The sequence below is a fragment of the Podarcis pityusensis genome (genome assembly GCF_964106645.2).
Source record: "Podarcis pityusensis genome assembly, chromosome: 10".
NCBI lineage: Eukaryota > Metazoa > Chordata > Lepidosauria > Squamata > Lacertidae > Podarcis > Podarcis pityusensis.
The window spans coordinates 74694217-74715670 of NC_138035.1; the positions used below are offsets into that span (position 1 = coordinate 74694217).

The following is a 21454-nucleotide window of genomic DNA, read 5'->3' on the forward strand; positions in this document are numbered from 1 at the left end:
AGAGGAGAAGCCGCGTACAGACTGTTTTCTGCATGCTCACACACAAGAGCACACACTGTGTTTACTCTGCTGCAAGTCCAGAAAAGCTGAATGGCAGTAGAAGCGTACAGGACTCATTCCGCATTACTTCACAGAGACTCCCATGCCATAGATACTGCACTGTTACAAACCAGGATAGTAGAACTCTGCTGTTAAAAACTTTTATGGACTAAACAGAAGGTGAGAGGGCTGTGGCAACACCAAATGTAATTTTACACACCTTGAGAGTAGCAAAATCAATTCTTGGCTTGGGGGCACACCAACTAGTTTAACAAAATAAAAATCATGGTAAAGCAATTTGCACATAGTAAGAACAAGTACCAGAGCCCATAAATCTCTAGTGTAGAAGGGGAAGAAGGCTGTCTTCAACAAGCTAATCTCTCTTAGCCACAGTTTTTATAAATCCCAAATGAGAGGTAACACTGGCCCACCTTACAGGCTCTAGTAAAAGTATTTTCATCCAGCCAATGTTAAGTCCCTTGAGTTTAAAGGGAAAGTTGAAAGTCTAGTAAGTAAAGCATCTTACACAACAAATAAAGCAACATTTTAATTAAATAAGTTTATTGTCTAATGTTTACACTGCTTACACTGCTGCCAAGAAGCACAATGATTTCTTTTTCAGCATGACTTGCTAATTTCCTCTGCTTTAAGACCTAGGGCTTTGGAAGAAGAAGGGGAGAAGTTTCAACAGTACAGATTCCCCCTACTTCAAAGAACACATGGGTCTATAATAAGGCAAAGCAGCACTTAGAAGGCTGCTACTGGCTGCTGGGAATCTTGGATAAGGACTTCCAACCTTACTCCTCCCATGTGCCTTCGCAGATCCCAAATCTGCAAGTGAGATGGTTAAAATTCTCACCCCCCTGGCTTCAAAGCATGGTGCTTGCAAGGGAACATGGCAAAGGCATCAGACACTGACCACACACCAGGAGAGTTGGGGTATGCAACAGGTCACATTTCTTTAAGTTGTATATCAAAAGGAATTCATGTAAATATATATTTCAGGGGGGAAATTGCATGTACTTTTTAAAATAAGCTCAGGGATTCTCACATGTGGCCACTTGGAACTCTATTGTTGTGGTTCTGTTTTGCCAGTGTGTGCAGGTACATTCAAGCCTCGTGGTGGAGTGTCCAAAGTGTTCTCTACTAGCAAAATGGGCATCTTTTGACTATTTCCACAGGAAGGCAGATGCACTATTTTCCAGCATCACAGGCAACAATGGAGATTTTTTTTGTATTTTTAACCCATGTAAACTCTTTATTCTTAAGGCAGCTGGAATAGAAGCTGCACACAGGCATTGTGCAATACCTATTATGAGAAATATGGCAAGTAGCACTTGGAAGGGGGGTGAGGGCGGGACTGGCATTACTGGAATAAAAGACTGCATGTCATCAAAATACAGGAGTACCTTTCTTACATGTCACATGGTATCTCAACATTTAGAAAAATAAAGCACCCACCCCTCCAACCTCTGCCTGTTCTTTGACAAATATCTCAAAATATTGATAAATAATGGTGACAGCAAGTAGAATGCCGGTGCCTGAGCCAATGGCACCAAGGAAGTCCGCTAAGACAGAGAGGGCCCCGATGCACAAGCCTCCAAATGCAGCTGCTGTGGGGATGTACCTGTGGGAGGAAATCACTTTTAATGTGGGCCTAGCAGGCTGAACTCATTCTTCTGCACAGGTAAGTCATTATGGCTTCAATCCTAACCCCCATTAAGTTAAACTAGACTCATGAAAATGAAAACACACCTCTTGATTCACCAGAGAGGCTGAAAAAGCTGTAGACTAGATAATAACAGCCTGAGTTTGAATCATTTCTACCCACAAAGCCCAATATTTCTTTATGATTGTGACTGCAGCAACAAGGGGCCAGGTAGAGAGGCAGCAGGATTGAGCTGGAGTGAATCTGTGCTCTGCCCCCAACATATAGTCCAAGCTTAAACATGCTTACTCAGAAGCAAGACCTGTTGGGTTCCATGATCTTACTCCTTAGTGGGTAAACTGGAAATTCACAGCAACTCTTACCTGTTTAATTCATGAACCATGGATGTATCCCTGTGGCCTCTCATCACCATCTGCTGTTCTTTCAGTTGCTTGGCAACCTGCAGAAACACATGTGTATCAGGTGGCTGCAGTGTTCTGATAATTAGAAACTAGCCTTGCGCGAAGAACAGCAGCAAAGGTTTAGAGAGCAGTCATGAAAAATACCTACATCTTTTGCAGATGATCCTGACACTTCAATCCACGTCTTGGAGAAAAATGCACAGGAACCCAACATAAATATGATATAAACAATTACATGGGCAGGATCCTCAAATATAGCACCCATGGATTCTGGAGGCGAGAGGTAATAGCAGAGGCCTCCAACAGGGTAGGCACGTGCTGGACCACCACCAGTGACGTCCTGGAGAGGAAACAGTAAACACACCAGCAGCATTAGTGCCCTTTGCAGATCAAAAGCTAACATACTGCTACTTGTAAAGGCAGCATTCTAGGAATGGGTGAATACTTACCGCCCACTGCCCAAGTAAGTTTACCAAGAAGTTGCCACTGAACCGCACAGATAGCATTTGAGAAATAACATAGAGGTTGGAAACTAAGGCAGACTGAAGAATGATGGGAATGTTGGAGGTGTAAAAGAGTTTGATAGGATAGCTACTGTATTGTCCGCGATATCGAGCAGACTTGATTGGGAGATCAACACGAAATCCCTTGGGGAGGAAAAAAGAAAAGTTAATCACTAAGCTATAAGAAAATCAGAAATGCATTCACTAAGAAGTCACAGAAATTGTTAAGTGACTTGGAACTTTGGACTGGACTATTTGCATTTCTGTTACAATTAACCAGAACTGGCCATCTGTGATCCTGAGTCCAAGGATTTATCAGGTCATGCCTGCACATTGAAGTCTAGATGCCAGAAGCAAAGGTTTTGCCTAGTTTTTTCAAATCAATATACAATTCCTCTGCTCTGCAATTAATTGTCATGAGCAGAACTTCTCTGTGGCCACTCTTTCACCCTCCATACTCCTTGTCTGAGTCCTCCATCCCTTCCCCATCCAGACCACTCCACATTTCAAATCTCCGCTGTCTTTTCTTAAGCTGTCTTGCTTCTCTAGATGCACAATTGTGCCTCTCCTTTCTTTCTGCCCGTTTGCACTGTCACAATTGAGAATCCTCCCAGCTCAGCCGCTACATACAAGGACTCTTCTGCCTGCCCCATGCCTCTTTCCCCATGCTCAGTCTCAATCAGAACCAGCTTTTGAACAAAGGAAACTTCTCAAAAGTTGTTTGTGGCATGGCACCAGACCCCACTTCTGTTTTAAATCAAGTCCCACTAGGTATGCCCAAGCACCCAGTATACTGACAACAGCTCTTCAGATCCTGACCCTCCTCTCCCTCTGCATTCTCCTAGCAAACAGTGGAACTTCAAATGAAATGGATCGGCAGTAGGTTCAGACACACAAAGAGGAAGTACTCATTCACACAAAGCATATTTAACTTCTACGGAACTGACTTCCACAGGATGCCTGATACCCAGTGGCTCAGATGGCTTTAAAGGGAGATTAGAAAGATTAATGAAAGCTAGACACCAGAGAACACACAATGAAGGAAGAGTGTCATCTTCACACTCTGTGTAGCTGGGGTGCATGGAAGCAACATGGACTAGATGGAACCCTGTGGTTTGCTCCAGCAGGGGGTTCCTCACATTTTCAGAATCTAGCAACAAAGCTAACCATCACACAATTCTGTTATTTACAACACCAACACATTTTATAACTATACAAGGAGTTCAGAGCAGCCTCCCATCCAACAGGGCCAAACCTGCTTAGCTTCAGCACTTAGGAGTGGGTCATTAACCTTCAAACCTTCATGTGGGTCAAATCAAGCTGCACTTTATTTTAGAGACAGTTACAAAGCAAAGCTACAGTATCCAAAAGAAAATAGTCACCAGTTTTAACTACTGTAACGCCACTCCAAATGAAAGTGTTGGTGCTGACCTTTAAAGCCCTAAACGGCCTCGGCGCAGTATACCTGAAGGAGTGTCTCCACCCCCATCGTTCCGCCTGGACACTGAGGTCCAGCACCGAGGGCCTTCTGATGGTTCCCTCACTGCAAGAAGTGAGGTTACAGGGAACCAGCAGAGGGCCTTCTTGGTAGTGGCGCCCGCCCTGTGGAACGCCCTCCTATCAGATGCCAAGGAAATAAAGAACTATCTGACTTTTAGAAGACATCTGAAGGTAGCCCTGTTTAGGGAAGTTTTTTAAGGTTTAATGCAGGTATAGGCAAACTCGGCCCTCCAGATGTTTTAAGACAACAACTCCCATCATCCCTAGCTAACAGGACCAGTGGTCAGGGATGATGGGAACTGTAGTTTCAATACATCAGGAGGGCCGAGTTTGCCTATGCCTGGTTTAATGTTTTACTATGTTTTTATATATGCTGGAAGCTGCCCAGAGTGGCTGGGGCAAACCAGTCAGATAGGTGGGGTAGAAATGATGAATTAATATTATTATTATTACTATTACTATTATTATGGGCTTACTATGAGTTTTAACTCCTAAAAGACAGAGAAAAGAAGCTACTTGTGGGGATGTGTTTGTGTGTGTATGCTTTGGATCTCTATAATGTTTTTGTTTAATATGTTTCATAAGGCTTATTGCCTGAGGAAAGAGCAGGAATTGGAATACTAGAAAAGTGGGAGAGAGATGGGAGGAGAAGCAACAGTGGGCTAGCCTGCAATGCCACAGAGCAATGCACAACCTCGCAGAAACACCCAGGCAGTGTTGCAGCCTCCTAGGGGCCTTGGCTGCTGAAAAGGATTGCAGCATTTGTTTATTTTATGCCAGATAAATTTATTACAGTGGTACCTCGGGTTACATACGCTTCAGGTTACAGACGCTTCAGGTTACAGACTCCACTAACCCAGAAATATTACCTCACATTAAGAACTTTGCTTCAGGATGAGAACAGAAATCGTGCTCCGGGGGCGCAGCAGCAGCAGGAGGCCCCATTAGCTAAAGTGGTGCTTCAGGTTAAGAACAGTTTCAGGTTAAGAACGGACCTCCGGAACGAATTAAGTACTTAACCCGAGGTACCACTGTATTTTCTCAAACTAATTTACAATAAAATTTATCCTAACAAAAGTTGTTTGCAAACTTGAAATGTGGCCTTCCTCCTGACACAAATGCTACAGTGAACGTTCTGGTGCCTGGTGAGCTATTCACAGATCCTTTAGGGCTGTTTAGGATGCTTAGACCACGGATCCTTCTGTGAGGGAAAAATAATAGTTCTGTAGTAAGATGTACACAGCAGACTTCACCTACCTGAAAATATATAACTACAGCAAACACAAATACTGTAGCAATCAGATTCATAAGATTAGGCAAGTTCTGGCGGTAGAAAGCCTCTCGTAAAGCACGGACTTTGTCGGTTCGTGTAGCCAAAAGGTGGAACAACGCAATGACGGCACCTTCAAATTCAGTTCCTGTGTGTACCAAAAATAATAAACAGTAACCCCTGTGAGATATAGACAGTACAAGCCTGGTGATAAATTTCACCAGGTGATAAACAAGATTATTTTTAATAAAAGATGGAAATGGAATTAACACAGAAAAAACTGCAAGGAATGAAATCTTACAAGGAACAGAATGCTAAAAAGGACTGCATATAAATAAAATAAATTGTGTTGAACTTCTGCAGGTATTACAAAAACCTCAAACATGACAACACATTTCTGTTTTTTAATGCAGAACATCATGCTTTTGTTTTATAGAATTTGGGTGTTGTAATCCAAAAAGTTACAACAACTCAGTGACTAGATTTGGACAACTGTATCTTGACTTACTTAGCTGAGGTATGAACAAGATGTCTGGCCATGCATGCAGCCTTTTGGCTCCTCACTTTGGCGAAGCAAAAAATCCCCAGGAAGTTTCCCATTAATTCTAGCTTCCTGTTTCCTCTGAGCCAGGAAGCTGTGATTAAGAGCTCCAAGTAAAGGTAAGGTATTAAGCAAACTTCAAATGATAGTGTAATATTCTAGCCTATTCCAAATCTATTCCCCATAATTTCTAATTCAATCAAAATGGGAAACATGACTAATGGAAGACTTCCTAGTTTGTTTTTGTGACCAAAAAGCTTGTTGAGAGCTCAGATTAATAGGCAAATTAACAATGTCTGAATTGTGATGGTGTAAAGTCATAATTTACAAAATACTTGCCCCAAAAGAATTATTAGGGTGATGCATTTAAAAATAATAATATTTATTACATTTCTATAAAGCCCTTCATCTGAGGATCACAGGGAAGTTTGCAATATATATATGGCCCCCTGTTTAAAAGACCATAGATTGTTTAATTAGCTGAAGGCCTGAGAGAAGAGGTATGTTTTTGCTTGGCACCTAAAGAGACGTTCCATAGATGGGCAGCCACTGCAGAGGCGGCCCGTTCCCATGTTGCCACCCTCTGGACCTCTCAAGGAGGAGGCATACGAAGAAGGGACCCAGATAATGATTACAGGGTTTGGGTCAGTTCATATGGGGAGAAACAGTCCTTGAGATATTGCAGTCCTCAGCCATTTATGGCTTTATAGGTCAAAACCAGCACTTTGAATTAGGCCCAGAAACTAACTGGCAGCAACTGCAGTCGGGCCAGGATCAGTGTAATATGCCGAACCTCTCTTGTACCTGTGAGCAACCTGGCTGCCAAATTCCACACCAGCTGACATTTCTAAACTGTCCTCACAGGCAGCACCACATATAACACTGTGCAGTAATCTAACCAAGAGGTTACCAGAGTACAGAAAACAGAAGTTAGGCTATCCCTGTCCAGATAGGGGCGTAGCTGGGCCACCAACCAAAGCTGACGGAAGGCACTCCGGGCCACTGAGGCCACCTGAGACTCAAGTGACTGCAGAGAATCCAAGAGCGCCCCCAACCTGTGTACCTGCTCCTTCAGAGGGAGTGCAACCCCATCAAGAGAGCAGGCAGCCTTGCTTCCATCCAGTCTAGGGAACCACCCACTAACAAGGCCTCCATTAATTATGTCTCTTCTGCATAATTCACTTTTCTGGTGTTGCCTTCTTCCAGTCAACCTCCAACAGGGGCAAATAACTCTGCTGCATCTAGGCACTGGGTGCAATTTGCTCATTTATGTGACTGCCTAAATAGGAGGCACGCTCAGAACAGTGACTCAGGGCTTCTCTGAGCTCAGATAACTCTTTCTTTTGCACACGCCAGAAGTAAACCTCTTGGTGTGCAAGAATGGAATATCCCCCCCCTTCCATTAACAAAAATAGTGTCCCTCAGCTATCAGTTGTCTGGAAAACAGAAGTGTTAGAGAGAAAATGCAGATAAGCAGAAGATGAAATAGTGTGGCACAGTAGCAGAAGCAAATCCAAGGAAATAAAAAATTCAGAAATCAGAAGGGAGAAACTCGCTCAGAGAGAGGGAACAGTTACAGAATCTGGGTTGCAATCCTGCATTGAATTAATTGTTTATGATTCCCACTGAGGTCAGCGGGACTTACCTAGGCACAAGTGATGATAGGATTGCCCCTTTGGATTTAAAAGTTATGCTAGATGCTAACCTCTCATCACAAAAAGGGCACTGCTTCTCTACAGGTAGGCCGCGACTGCAGCTGAAGCTGGAGAGGCTAAAACAAATAAAGTTAACATTTCTGTACTGCAGATTTCCAGGCAGACTTTTGGCACAGCAACCAAGATACCCCAACTACGGGATTATTCTTTCATCAGAAAACAGCAACTGTGCCACAGTATTTCCATTCAGCATATATTACATAAATGAACAGATCATAAATCACAAAAGGAATTTTGTTCCAGACTCTGGGAAGCTCCAGAAGTTTCACTGTGGTGGGAGGCCTCACCACACATGCACAGCAACCTTCTGCTCTGACACGATGTGATGACATGGCTAGCACAATGAGACAGCCTTCTGGACAGCGAGTCTGCCAGAGTCTGTTAAGAAACCCGGAACAATTTTGCCTCCTGCTCTGCAAAAAATAATAATCAAAAACCTGCTGCCTCCTTATCCTTTTGCAGCAAAAAATAAAGCATGCACAGTGACCTAAGACAGCGCTTCCCAATTAGCTAAGTGCTGGGGACCTCACTTTTCAAAAGCCAAGCCATGGACCCCCTACTTTTAAAAATGTTGGTATCTCTGTGGTAGTTTTATTATGCGCATGGTGCCACCATATCCTCCAACATGTCCCAGAGCAAAACTGGGTCACGCATCTTCTGGGCTCCTGCATGTGTCAGGCAATCTGTGCGAGAACACAGCACCCCAATACCGGGTGTCCTGGGCAGCTGGGGGTATGTGCCACAGACCTCCTGGGTGTGTTACATGGACCCTGGGGTCCGCAGGCCACCAACTGGGAGCCAGTGATCTGGGACATTTCGCTGTTTGTGGTTATGAAGAGATTATTCTAATATCAGATCTTATAAAAGTTCATTTGGTGCAAAGGTTGTGCCTTCACTATGCCATGTCTTCCCCATCAGCAGATCTCATCCACTCCGACATACATCCATGGTCACTCACTATATGAACCTAAAGAAAGCGGCTGACAAGCATGCATTTGGCCAAAAGGTCAGATTTTCAAAGTGTACTATACCTCTGCCAGTGTTAATAGTTGTAGGACTGAAAGCCTTCCAGACAATGGTTTCACAGATGTTGGTAGCAATAAAGAGGGAAATCCCAGAGCCCAAGCCATAACCTTTCTGCAAGAGCTCATCTAGTAGCAGCACTATCAAGCCAGCAACAAACAACTGTGGGTGAAAAACACCAAAAGATCCACAAAAGTGGTTTAATATCTGATTTGCGTTGTTCAAAAGTGGGCCACATTTGCTATCAGAGTTGCAGTTCCTCCTTCTGTCATTCCAGTTGAGTAAAGGAAGTAACAAAAACCTCTGGAATCATCACTAAAATGTTTGCTGCAATTCTTAGCATAGATGCTTGAAAGAAAATCTCACCAACAAGAATAGTACCAAAATTAGAGGAGCTACTAAGCACTGTCAAAACAAAGAATGGTGTATTATCCAAAATAAAGATAGTTAATTGACTCCTGGTTGTTCATTGGGAAGTGCAAGTAGGTTTTTTTTTTTTTAAAAAAAGATCTTATATCTGAAAATATTTGACATTTTGTTTTTACATATGCCTTGGTCAAATCCCCTTAATAGCACAAAGAAAATAATTATAGAATATTATCTAGCTGGTACAGCACCTTGGTGAGTGATCTGAGAGAAGGTACAAAATAAATTAGAACTTTTAAGGAAGTTTTGTTTCCCTTTATTAGTATACTGATTGAGGGACATATAGTTGATTTGAATTTATTTTTAATAATGAAAAAATATTTTTTTATTTAACAAAATTTATATACCACTTCATTGTAATAAAACCTTTAAGCGGTTTACAAGAAATATTAAAATTAACAATAAGAACCAGTTACAAAGAATTATTAACTATACTTAGAGTATTCAGAAGGCGTACCTGAATTATAATCAGGAGACAAATTCCAGCCCCCATTTCTGCAGGATCTCCATACATCCCAGTCATGACATACACAATTGCTTGCCCAATAGTAATTATCATTCCAAACACTGAAACAACAACAAAAGAGGCAGGTATTCCCTGCTTGTATGACCTAACAGACATAAGTAAAGTTTGATTTGATTTTGATTTAAACTGTCTATTCTGCTTTTCCAACAATAAATGTTGAATGCAAAGCGGCTCAAAATAATCACAAAAGCACTGAAATCAACAAACATTACAATCACTATACTATCAGACACAATCACATATAAATAAAGCAAACAACAACAAATTCATCAGAATGGTTACTACAATTCAATAGAGCATTAGCTAAGAAAAAATGAAGTTTCCATTATGGCAAAGTTATTAATACTCACACTTCTGAGCGCCATTAAAAAGGGCTCTGTCTTTTGGTGTGTCACCAACTTCAATGATCTTGGCTCCAGCCAGTAACTGCATAATTAAACCAGATGTCACAATGGGAGAGATACCTAGCTCCATCAACGTGCCTGCAAAGGAGAAGATACTCTTAACAATAGTGTAAACTAATACAAAGACTTCTTACAATTCCTTAAATACTCCAAAGTCTCAGTTCACTGCATATTTCCCCACTAGCATTGTCTTTCAAATATAATTGGTCACATACTTAACCATAGTGCTGGGCTTTAAACACTGCATCCAGAATGCTTGCAGTATTAAACAGTATTAAGGGTGGAAGAGTATTTCCACAAACAACATTAGCTGCTCTTAAAGGCACAAGAGAGCACACTAATTTAGTACAAATTAGAAATACAGTGGTGCCCCGCAAGACGAATGCCTCGCAAGACGGAAAACCCGCTAGACGAAAGGGTTTTCCGTTTTTGAGTTGCTTCGCAGGACGAATTTCCCTATGGGCTTGCTTTGCAAGACGAAAATGTCTTGCGAGTCTTGAGATTTTTTTTCGCTTCCCCCCCCCTTTTTCTAAGCCGCTAAGCCGCTAATAGCCTTTTAGCAGCTAAGCCGCTAAACCGATAAGCCTTTAATAGCCACTAAACCGCTAATAGCGCTAATCCGCTAAGCCGCTAATAGGGTTGCTTCGCAAGACGAAAAAACCGCTAGACGAAGACACTCGCGGAACGGATTAATTTCGTCTTGCGAGGCACCACTGTAGTAATTTGTCTGCAGTTCATCCACCTATGAGTGTATCGGTGAATCTCAAGCATTATCTGGTTCGTTTGCAAGACTTGACAGGACCTCACTTCATCCATAGATTGAGTTGGTGAGTTGTTAACAAAGTCATTTCTTATCATCCTTTTAAGCCCCTGGGCATTTAAAGGGGAGGAACTAGTATCCAATTGTTTCTCAATGTTAACTATTTTGGTGAGGATTTCATTCAGTCTTTGGAGAACCAGAACCATAGTTTCTGCAGACAACATGCAAATCTCTTGGTAGAGGTGCGTATCCGGAATCGGTTGAAAGCAGACTCCTCTAATATCTTGTTCTAGAGGCCTGGGTGGGTCAGCGTTAGGAGTGGGAGGAATCCCTCCTGCTCCTGCTCTTGCCCTCTTGGACAGATTAGCTTTTTCTGGGAGGAGGGGGGTCGGGTCATTGTCATCCTCCTTAAGGGGGGGGGTGAGTAATTGAATTGTTCTACTACTTTAGGGTAGTTATTCTAATCACTTGAGGTAAGTAATGCCATTCTTTAATAGTATGTCTTGCGAGTCTTGAGATTTTTTTTTCGCTTTCCCCCCCTTTTTCTAAGCCGCTAAGCTGCTAATAGCCTTTTAGCAGCTAAGCCGCTAAGCCGCTAAGCCTTTAATAGCTGCTAAACCGCTAATAACGCTAATCCGCTAAGCCGCTAATAGGGTTGCTTCGCAAGATGAAAAAACCGCTAGACGAAGACACTCGCAGAACGGATTAATTTCGTCTTGCGAGGCACCACTGTAAATACCTTCCCTCCAGGTCTCCTAGACAATATCAAGATTCAACTGTACAGTGTCTTTAGCATGGCTCATATTATCTGGAATGGGCTGGATAATCTCTTTCTCTCCATGGCCTCATTTTGAGAATTCCTTGCTCTGCACTACATAGTTAAAATCAGAAATCTTACACAAGAAATGGGAGTCAGATGTGGCACTTTCAGAAATATAAGTCACATACACACACCCAGTTGACAGGTTCAGCAGGTGGCTTCATTGGCTACTGGATTTGCAAGAGCCCACTTGGAGAAACAGAGAAAAGAGAATGTCCCCCCCCCAAAAAAAGTGGTCTTCCAAGTAAAACTAGCTGCTGACCCTGTCTCCAAGAGACCTGCACTGATGGTATATATACATACATACGTACACACTGTGCTTTTTCCTGGGGGGACACAGGGGTACGCATACCCCTAAACATTTTGTAAATCTAAGTTTGGCCTCATTGAGGGGCAGTATTTCAAAATGAGTAGGAAAATGAGAGTACCCCTAAACATTTTTTTAGAAAAAAGCACTCTGTGTGTGCACGCGCTATAGCAAGTGGTCTTCCAAGTAAAATTAGTTGCTGACCATGTATCCAAGAGATCTGCAGTGATAGGGAGAAAAACATTTTGCAAAATATAGGTAAAAATTATTCACATACCAAAATACAGTAATTTTGAAACCCATCAAGTACTTTCCAAACTCTAACAAAACTTACTATTTAGCTTCTCAGTACCAAAGACCAATGCAAATTGTAATTTCAAGATAAAAAGAGCGCTTGTCAATTGCACATTCTCACTGATGTGACCCCAACTACCATACTTCTCCATCTATAAGACGCCCCCTTGTATAAGGGACCCCCCCATTATGGAGGACTAAATTTTAAGAAAATGAGGGGAGATGGCCCAAAGTTGTTGAGCCTCTCCCCCCACGCAGCTGCAGACAGGAAACACTCCCTAGATCGTTTCCCATGGGAAGCGGCAGCGGGGGAAGTTGCGCTCCCTCCAGCCATCCGGTTTGCAGGAACGCAACCTCCCCTGATGCCGCCACGTGTGGGAAACGATCCAGGGAGCGCTTCCCATGTGCAGCGGCATCGGGTGAATTTGCGCTCCTGCCAAAGAGCTGGCTGGTGGCGCACCGCTTCTCCCCCGCACCATGCCACTATCCGTGTATTGGACGACCCTGGCTTTTTGGCGTGATTTTTGAGTCACAAAACCTCATCCAATACATGGAAAAATACGGTATATGCACCATGAGCCATCTCCAGATGGTAAACCAAAGCCAGAGAAAAGACAGCAGGAGAGATGATTAGAACCCTGACCTCTGTTTGATGCGAGAATGACTCTCATCCAGTAGAAAGGATCTGCGGAGTCGGAGGACATTATTCCAAACAATGGTATCTGCAAGATTCATAGCAACATTACACTTAAAATATATAAATGAGGGAATCCCCTCCCCCCCACACCCATTAGGAAGAACTTCTTGACAGTAAGAGCTGTTTGACAGTGGAATTTGCTGCCAGGGAGTGTGGTGGAGTCTCCTTCTTTGGAGGTCTTTAAGCAGAGGCTTGACAACCATATGTCAGGAGTGCTCTGATGGTGTTTCCTGCTTGGCAGGGGGTTGGACTCGATGGCCCTTGTGGTCTCTTCCAACTCTATGATTCTATGATTCATTTGTTGAGCACAGACAAATATAATACTGCAATAATCAGCAGTTTACTTCAAGACTCTCTCAAGCATATGGTTGCTGGTTAAAGCTTGAAAACAATGTAAACCTATACATGTCTACTCAGGTGAGCTTAATAGGACTTACTCCCAAGTAAGAGGATACAGGATTGTGACCTGAAACAGCCCCAACAGAAAGAATGTTAAAAGCCCCAGGTTATTTTCAAGCCAATATGATAATTCTTTGTGTGAATAATTCCCTGAGCTTTTTTCTTTTCTTTTAAAATGTGAATTGTTGGTTGTTTCTAAGAGGGTGCTTTACTTCTGGGACTTTTTTTCTGCATGGCAATAACCCTTACTGTCGCCAGCCATGTGTGCCAGTTATTACCACATTGATACTTACCTGGCAGCATACTAGAAAAATGAAGAGGGTGATAGCTGTCCATAAAACCTTTTCTCTGAACTGAATCTGCAGAACACAATGAAAAAGAAAGAAAAGGGGAAAAAGAGAAGTCTGGCAGGCCAATAGTATAATGGGAAGGCCAATAGTATAACGAACATACAATAAAGCCGCTTTAACTGGCAATTTAAGGCAGACTTGTATTTAGACACTGGCATGCAAGTAACCAGGGTAGTCCCTCCATATGTCTGTCCAGCACAGAAGGACACAGCTCTCCATCTGTCCTCTGCCAGCCCCCAAGAGGTCAGTCCATATGTTCTGTGGCTTAGTAACCTCCATGGGCTTGATTACAAGGCTATACTATCAGGGGTATACAGTATTCACATTTCGCCAGTCCAGAAGGTATGTACAAGCTCTGACATGGGAGCTAACTTGCATATCTCCAATACTGAGGAGAGACAATGTCTGTCCTTCCAAAGTGGCAAAGGAACAGGAAGCACAAACAGTTTGCACGTCCTGTTGTACAACAACAATACATCTGACCCTTAAGTTCTTACTTAAGGGGCAAAGTAAAATGCTTATTCCACTGGACTCATTGGGCTAGGCACTGCAATCTAGGTAGGCATATCTACTCAGAAGTCATGCCCATTAAGTTCAATGGGGCTTACTCTCAGCTAAGTATGTATAGGGTTGCAGACTTGGGCTGTAATCAAAACCCCCAAGCCAGCTATGATGAGGCTTGAGCCAGGGGGCATCCACAGTCCTGCAACTCATGCCAATGAAAGTGGAATGTGAGGAGAACAGGAATAAATGCCCGACCTGAAGAATTTGGAGCAAATGATTCAGCAGAGGAAACACAGCCCAGAATAACTAAGGAGATAGTACAAGAATACTTGGCTAGTTTAGATGTATTCAAGTCTCCAGGGCCAGATGAACTGCATCCAAGAGTATTAAAAGAACTGGCAGATGTGATCTCAGAACCATTGGCAGTCATCTTTGAGAATTCCTGGAGAACAGGTGAAGTCCCGGCAGACTGGAGGAGGGCAAATGTTGTCCCTATTTTCAAAAAGGGGAAAAGAGAGGACCCAAATAATTACCGCCCAGTCAGTCTGACATCAATACCAGGGAAGATTCTGGAGCAGATCATTAAGCAAACAGTCTGCGAGCACCTAGAAAGGAATGCTGTGATCACCAATAGTCAGCATGGATTTCTGAAAAATAAGTCATGTCAGACTAACCTGATCTCGTTTTTTGACAGAATTACAAGCCTGGTAGATGAAGGGAACACAGTGGATGTAGCCTACCTTGATTTCAGCAAGGCATTTGACAAGGTGCCCCATGATATTCTTGTAAAGAAGCTGGTAAAATGCGGTCTTGACTATGCTACCACTCAGTGGATCTGTAACTGGCTGACTGACCGAACCCAAAGGGTGCTCATCAATGCTTCCTCTTCATCCTGGAGAAGAGTGACTAGTGGGGTGCTACAGGGTTCTGTCTTGGGCCCGGTCTTATTCAACATCTTTATCAACGACTTGGATGATGGACTCAAGGGCATCCTGATCAAATTTGCAAATGACACCAAACTGGAAGGGGTGGCTAACACCCCAGAGGACAGGATCACACTTCAAAACGACCTTGACAGATTAGAGAACTGGGCCAAAACAAACAAGATGAATTTTAACAGGGAGAAATGTAAAGTATTGCACTTGGGCAAAAAAAATGAGAGGCACAAATACAAGATGGGTGACACCTGGCTTGAGAGCAGTACATGTGAAAAGGATCTAGGAGTCTTGGTTGACCACAAACTTGACATGAGCCAACAGTGTGACGCGGCAGCTAAAAAAGCCAATGCAATTCCGGGCTGCATCAATAGGAGTATCTAGATCAAGGGAAGTAATAGTGCCACTGTATTCTGCTCTGGTCAGACCTCACCTGGAGTACTGTGTCCAGTTCTGGGCACCACAGTTCAAGAAGGACACTGACAAACTGGAACGTGTCCAGAGGAGGGCAACCAAAATGGTCAAAGGCCTGGAAACGATGCCTTATGAGGAACGGCTAAGGGAGCTGGGCATGTTTAGCCTGGAGAAGAGGAGGTTAAGGGGTGATATGATAGCCATGTTCAAATATATAAAAGGATGTCACATAGAGGAGGGAGAAAGGTTGTTTTCTGCTGCTCCAGAGAAGCGGACACGGAGCAATGGATCCAAACTACAAGAAAGAAGATTCCACCTAAACATTAGGAAGAACTTCCTGACAGTAAGAGCTGTTTGACAGTGGAATTTGCTGCCAAGGAGTGTGGTGGAGTCTCCTTCTTTGGAGGTCTTTAAGCAGAGGCTTGACAACCATATGTCAGGAGTGCTCTGATGGTGTTTCCTGCTTGGCAGGGGGTTGGACTCGATGGCCCTTGTGGTCTCTTCCAACTCTATGATTCTATGATAAATGCTTCTTTGACATACCAGGTCCCAAAATGGCACAGTGAAGAGGCTCAGAAGAAGCCCGTTGTAGTCACGGGACAACAGCAAGTCCAGCTCAGGATCCTGTAGCTTGTGCCCACAGAGTGGCTTCTCTCCCCACCCTGGCTAGAGCAGGGGCATTGCATCTCTGTTTGGGAGCAGTGCTCCCTAGCTGGCAGAGCTGAGTAGGGTTTGGAAGAGGGACACCTCAACCTCATCCCAACCACCTCCAGTATGGAGGCCTGTGGGTTGGGACTGCTCTGTTGGTTGTGACCAATGTTTGCTAGATTGTGCTCCGTGTAACTAGACCAAAGTAAACATAGGGCTACATCAATGGAACATGTCAGCACCTAAACAATCACTTCAGCGTAGAGGGATTTTTACATATTTAGATTTTTGAAGAACACAACTTGCATCCCCAAACTAAAGGCCTATATACAGTATTCCGAAGAGCCAGAAAAACCTAAATAGGTAGTACATAGCCTAAAGAAACTACATGATCTCAAGCATGTTTACTCAAAGAAACCCCACTGTGTTAATTCAAAATGCATTTGATCAACATTGCACAAATAAGAGGCACCATGATGTGCACTTACTTTTCTTTCTGGCTTCTGGATTTCCGGAAGAACAGCACAGAACGGCTTAATAACTTCTAGAAATTTGACTGTTAAAGAAGAGAAATATTTAAACAGCAAATGTAGGTTTTGACCAGTCCAAGAAAACATTTCAATTTATCATACTAGTGTATGTTCCCGACTGCAAATATATGCCCTGGTTTGATGGGGGGACGGGATGGGATAGAATCCCTATTTTCATCAGCTCTATCTTATATATTAGTGAAATAGAACTTTGGCCACAAACTAGGTTACACACTTTTTAAAAAGTGAAAACTCAAATCCTTTGTATGCTAATTTGTGAGTGCATTTAACTGAATTCAATATAACTTACTTCCAAACACACACACACACACACACACACACACACACAGGAACAGGCTGCTGGTCACAGTGGGAGAATTAAGCATATACTTAACTTTCCCCCATTGAACTCAAAAGGACTTAAGAGTGACCTAATCTTTCTCATCTCTCAAAGTTGGGATGAGGGAGGTAAGGATCCATCTGTCTTCTGAGCTGGATCCAGTTTCCCACCCCTGATCTAAGCAAAGGTGAGCAGTTTTTGCCAGCCTGATGCCCTGTAGTTGTTTTGTACTACCATCAGCTGATGGGAGTTGTAGTTCAAAACATCTGATTGAGAAAGTAGTCCAGTCTACCCTGGATGGGGCTGCCCTTTCCTAGGAGCAGGTTCACAGCAGGGTGTGTGTGTGTGTGTGTGTGTGTGTGTGTGCGCTTCTGGATCCATCTTTGTCACCGGCCTCTGTGGCTAGAAGCATTCTTTACTAGCATTGACTGGTAGGATCATTCCTGGACCAGGAAAGATCAGCCACAGCAATTCATGCACTGGTTACATCAAGACTGGATTACTGCAAGGCGCTTTATGTGGGGCTTGCCTTGCGCTTGATCTGGAAGCTGCAGTCAGTGCAGAATATTGCAGCACTACTGCTGACAGGAGTGAGACCCCATCAGCATGGAACACCTGTAACTCAGAGATCTCCACTAGTTGCCAGTTTGCTACCAGGCCAAGTTCAAGGTGTTACTGTTAGCATATAAAGCCCTGAACAACTTGGCATCACTTTACCGGAGAAATCACCTGACCCAAAATATGCCCACTTCATCACTTCAATCTGCAGAACTTGTACTGTTACTGCTGCCGCATAATAGTATTTCATAGAATCATAGAATCATAGAGCTGGAAGAGACCACAAGGGCCATCGAGTCCAACCCCCTGCCAAGCAGGAAACACCATCAGAGCACTCCTGACATATGGTTGTCAAGCCTCTGCTTAAAGACCTCCAAAGAAGGAGACTCCACCACACTCCTTGGCAGCAAATTCCACTGTCAAACAGCTCTTACTGTCAGGAAGTTCTTCCTAATGGAAGGTGGAATCTACTTTCTTGTAGTCTGGATCCATTGCTCCGTGTCCGCTTCTCTGGAGCAGCAGAAAACAACCTTTCTCCCTCCTCTATGTGACATCCTTTTATATATTTGAACATGGCTATCATATCACCCCTTAACCTCCTCTTCTCCAGGCTAAACATGCCCAGCTCCCTTAGCCGTTCCTCATAAGGCATCGTTTCCAGGCCTTTGACCATTTTGGTTGCCCTCCTCTGGACACGTTCCAGTTTGTCAGTGTCCTTCTTGAACTGTGGTGCCCAGAACTGGACACAGTACTCCAGGTGAGGTCTGACCAGGGCAGAATACAGTGGCACTATTACTTCCCTTGATCTAGATGCTATACTCCTATTGATGAGGCCCAGAATTGCATTGGCTTTTTTAGCTGCCGCGTCACACTGTTGGCTCATGTCAAGTTTGTGGTCAACCAAGACTCCTAGATCCTTTTCACATGTACTGCTCTCAAGCCAGGTGTCACCCATCTTGTATTTGTGCCTCTCATTTTTTTTGCCCAAGTGCAATACTTTACATTTCTCCCTGTTAAAATTCATCTTGTTTGTTTTGGCCCAGTTCTCTAATCTGTCAAGGTCGTTTTGAAGTGTGATCCTGTCCTCTGGGGTGTTAGCCACCCCTCCCAGTAATATGTTCTGCATTTATAAGAAACAATCTTTTAGTGTGGCAGCACCAAAACTTTGACACTCCCTGTCTCTTAACATCAGGCAAATGACTTCATTGTACTCTTTTCAGTGCCTGCTAAAACATTTTTGTTTAGATAAGCCTACCTAGATATGTAGGACGTTGTTGTGTTTTAACCTGTTATTAGTTTATCACTGATTTTAGTTTTTTGTAATATTTTAGTCGTTTTCAGCTGTTTTTACCAATGATTTTATTTAATTCTTTTTGTAAACTGCTTAGAGGTTGTTCAGAATCAAGCCTTGTATAATTTTTAAGAAATAAGAAATATGAAATAATTGAAACATCACAATCTGTAAGATTAACATCACAATTTGCAAGATGGTTCAAAATGATTTGTGAGCTAAAACATTTCTTTTCCACTTGAGATGCTTATGAAGAAGATAATTTATTAAATTTGTAGACCACCCTATAGCCATAGATCTCAGGGTGTTTCACAATGTATTGTATATGACATGCATCTTCAAATATCTAAAGGGCTGTCACATGGAAGATGGAGCAAGCTTGTTTTCTCTTGCTCCAGACTCGAGTCTAGAATCCAAAACAATAGATTCAAGTTACAAGAAGAGATTCTGACTAAACATCAAGAAGAATTTTCTGGCAGCAAGAGCTGTTGGTCGGTAGAGAAGACTTTCAGAAGTGGTGGTTGACTCTTCTTCCTTGGAGATTTCTAAGCAGAGGCTAAAGGTCCCCCTGTCCAGCATGATTTAGCTGACATTCCTGCATAGATGCCCCCTGGGTCCCTTCCAACTCCACGATGCTCCAGGCTGTTGCCTCGCTCATTCTTGCCCCGTTAAAGCAAATCCTGCCGTTTCCCCTTTGGCCCTTTTTGCATTTCCGCTTCGGAGCCCTGCGCGGGGGGGGGGGGGCTGCCGGGCCCAGAAGGGGCTCCTCTCGCCCCGCCGCTGCCCCCCCTCGCCCGCCCCCCCCAGGCAGCCCAGCAGGACCAGAAGCGCCGGCCAGGACGCCCCCCTCCGGCCCCCGGCCCGCTCCCTCCCGGCCCGCCGACTCACTTCCCATGCTGGCGGAGGCGGCGCCCGGAGGAGGAGGAGGAGGAGGCGGACCCCCCGCACCCGCCTCGCCGCCGCTCACGTGACCAGTGACGCCTTTTTCCGGCGCGACCGAAACTCCGGCCACGTAGAGCCACGCAAAGGGGGGAGTCGCGCCACCTTGTTTACATTCGCTTCTTTAATTGGAGGGGCGCTTTAATTTAATTTAATTTAAATTTATTTATATTTGTGTAATAAAAATGACGTGCGCTTTATTTATTTACTATTAAATTTGAGGGGCGCTTTTATTTATTTGTTTAATTTGACGGGCTTTTTATTTTTCATTCATTTATTTATCCGCTCCAAACCGGTGCCAAACTGCTGCAGTTGTTTTCAGCCTTTTGCTGCGAAAACTGCGCGTTTTGAAGTGTCCCACCGACTGAGAAATTCTAAATTAAACCTGGGGTCAAACTATCATCCCAAGGCCTAACAATGTCTAATTCACTCCAAAGTGTGGCAACAATTTTGCCGCGAAAACACGAGGTTTTACAGCAGGGGTCAGCAAACTTTTTCATCAGCGGGCCGGTCCACTGGCCCTCAGACCTTGTGGGGGGCCGGACTATATTTTGAAAAATAGAAATACCCGGCAAGCCAGTCCCGCTGCTGCCTCCGGACCTGAAGGAGGACGCACTCTGCACGCCCACCGGCCTTGTGGACGAGCAGCCAATCCGAAGCCGCGCCAGCGTTGCGGAAGTCAGTCCCCACACGGCGAGGCATCCGCAGCCAGTGCGGGCGGCAGGGTCCGCGGGCCGGATTTACAAGCCTGGGGGGCTGCATCCAGCCCCCGTGCCTTAGTTTGCCAACCCCTGTTTTACAGCACCCCACCACAGAATAGCATTGAGCAAATTCTACTTGTGGCAGTGGCCCAAAGGGCCACAATAAATGTGATAATGTGTACCCCTGTAAATCCTTGAGTGCTTCCAATAGAGATGTTGTGGTTGCCTGTTACTTTATGAAACTGATGATTTTGCAAGTTGCCCCCCAACCCCCAAAATTGGGGCAGACATACAGCTAACATGTGAATCACAAAGATACAGCTCAAACCTAGAACATAAGTTGCTACATGGTGCAAATGGCTACACGTAATATAGGTTCCCAACATGCACACTAATACAATGTAATAGAACCCGGTGGGAATCAGAGCATAATCAGCAGAAATTACCAGTGTCTGTTGTGCCTGTGTATTAAACATGAAATGAGGTAATGATGTATGTTTGGTGGAAATTGAAATGCTTTGTTTGAAATTTTATAAATACCACTGCCTGGACCACTGGGCAGGGTTGCAGATTTGTGGAATGATCTGACTGTAATCTTTTGTTCAGGGAAGCTTTTAATCTGTGATATTTTACTGTATTTTTTGTTTCTATGGAAGCCGCCCAGAGTGGCTGGGGAGGCCCAGCCAGATGGGCGGGGTACAAATAATAAATTATTATTATTATTATTATTATTATTATTATTATTATTTTGTAAGCTTTGCAATAAACGTTGGACTCCTAACTCCTCACATTTCTGAGTTTTATTGGCGTAAACTCAGGGGATAAGCTATTTTCTGGCTTACAACATACTCAAACCTGGGGTCACAGCTATCACCCCAAAACCAACACTTTTGCAGCCTCTTGCAGCCCCCCATCAACTGAGCAATTGCTACTCAAACCTGGGGTCATAG

The 21454-nt window shown here is 43.7% G+C and overlaps 1 protein-coding gene across 2 annotated transcripts; it reads right to left on the bottom strand.

The window, feature by feature from the left end:
* Positions 1 to 579: 579 nt before the first annotated feature.
* Positions 580 to 19876, bottom strand: SEC61A2 (SEC61 translocon subunit alpha 2). 2 transcript variants are annotated; one of them, XM_081023731.1, is made up of 12 exons: positions 19753 to 19876; positions 16634 to 16701; positions 13588 to 13653; positions 12842 to 12920; positions 9964 to 10095; positions 9545 to 9654; positions 8670 to 8823; positions 5370 to 5530; positions 2559 to 2756; positions 2258 to 2449; positions 2071 to 2147; positions 580 to 1666 (listed from the first exon to the last, which is right to left on the bottom strand). In XM_081023731.1, exons 1-12 carry the CDS (start codon positions 19757 to 19759, stop codon positions 1480 to 1482), a joined length of 1431 nt encoding a protein of 476 aa, XP_080879857.1. In that variant the 5' UTR covers positions 19760 to 19876; the 3' UTR covers positions 580 to 1479. The 2 variants fall into 2 exon arrangements, with proteins under 2 accessions (XP_080879857.1, XP_080879858.1); XM_081023732.1 differs by lacking the exons at positions 12842 to 12920; positions 13588 to 13653; positions 16634 to 16701; positions 19753 to 19876 and adding an exon at positions 11517 to 12712.
* Positions 19877 to 21454: the final 1578 nt, after the last annotated feature.

Excerpts from the sequence above, each read along its gene's own strand:
- SEC61A2 (XM_081023731.1), bottom strand. Across the intron at positions 9,655-9,963 it reads TTTTAATGGCGCTCAGAAGT|TGTTTGGAATGATAATTACT; the intron begins GTGAGTATTAAT and ends TTGTTGTTTCAG. Across the intron at positions 2,450-2,558 it reads ACTTACTTGGGCAGTGGGCG|GACGTCACTGGTGGTGGTCC; the intron begins GTAAGTATTCAC and ends TTTCCTCTCCAG.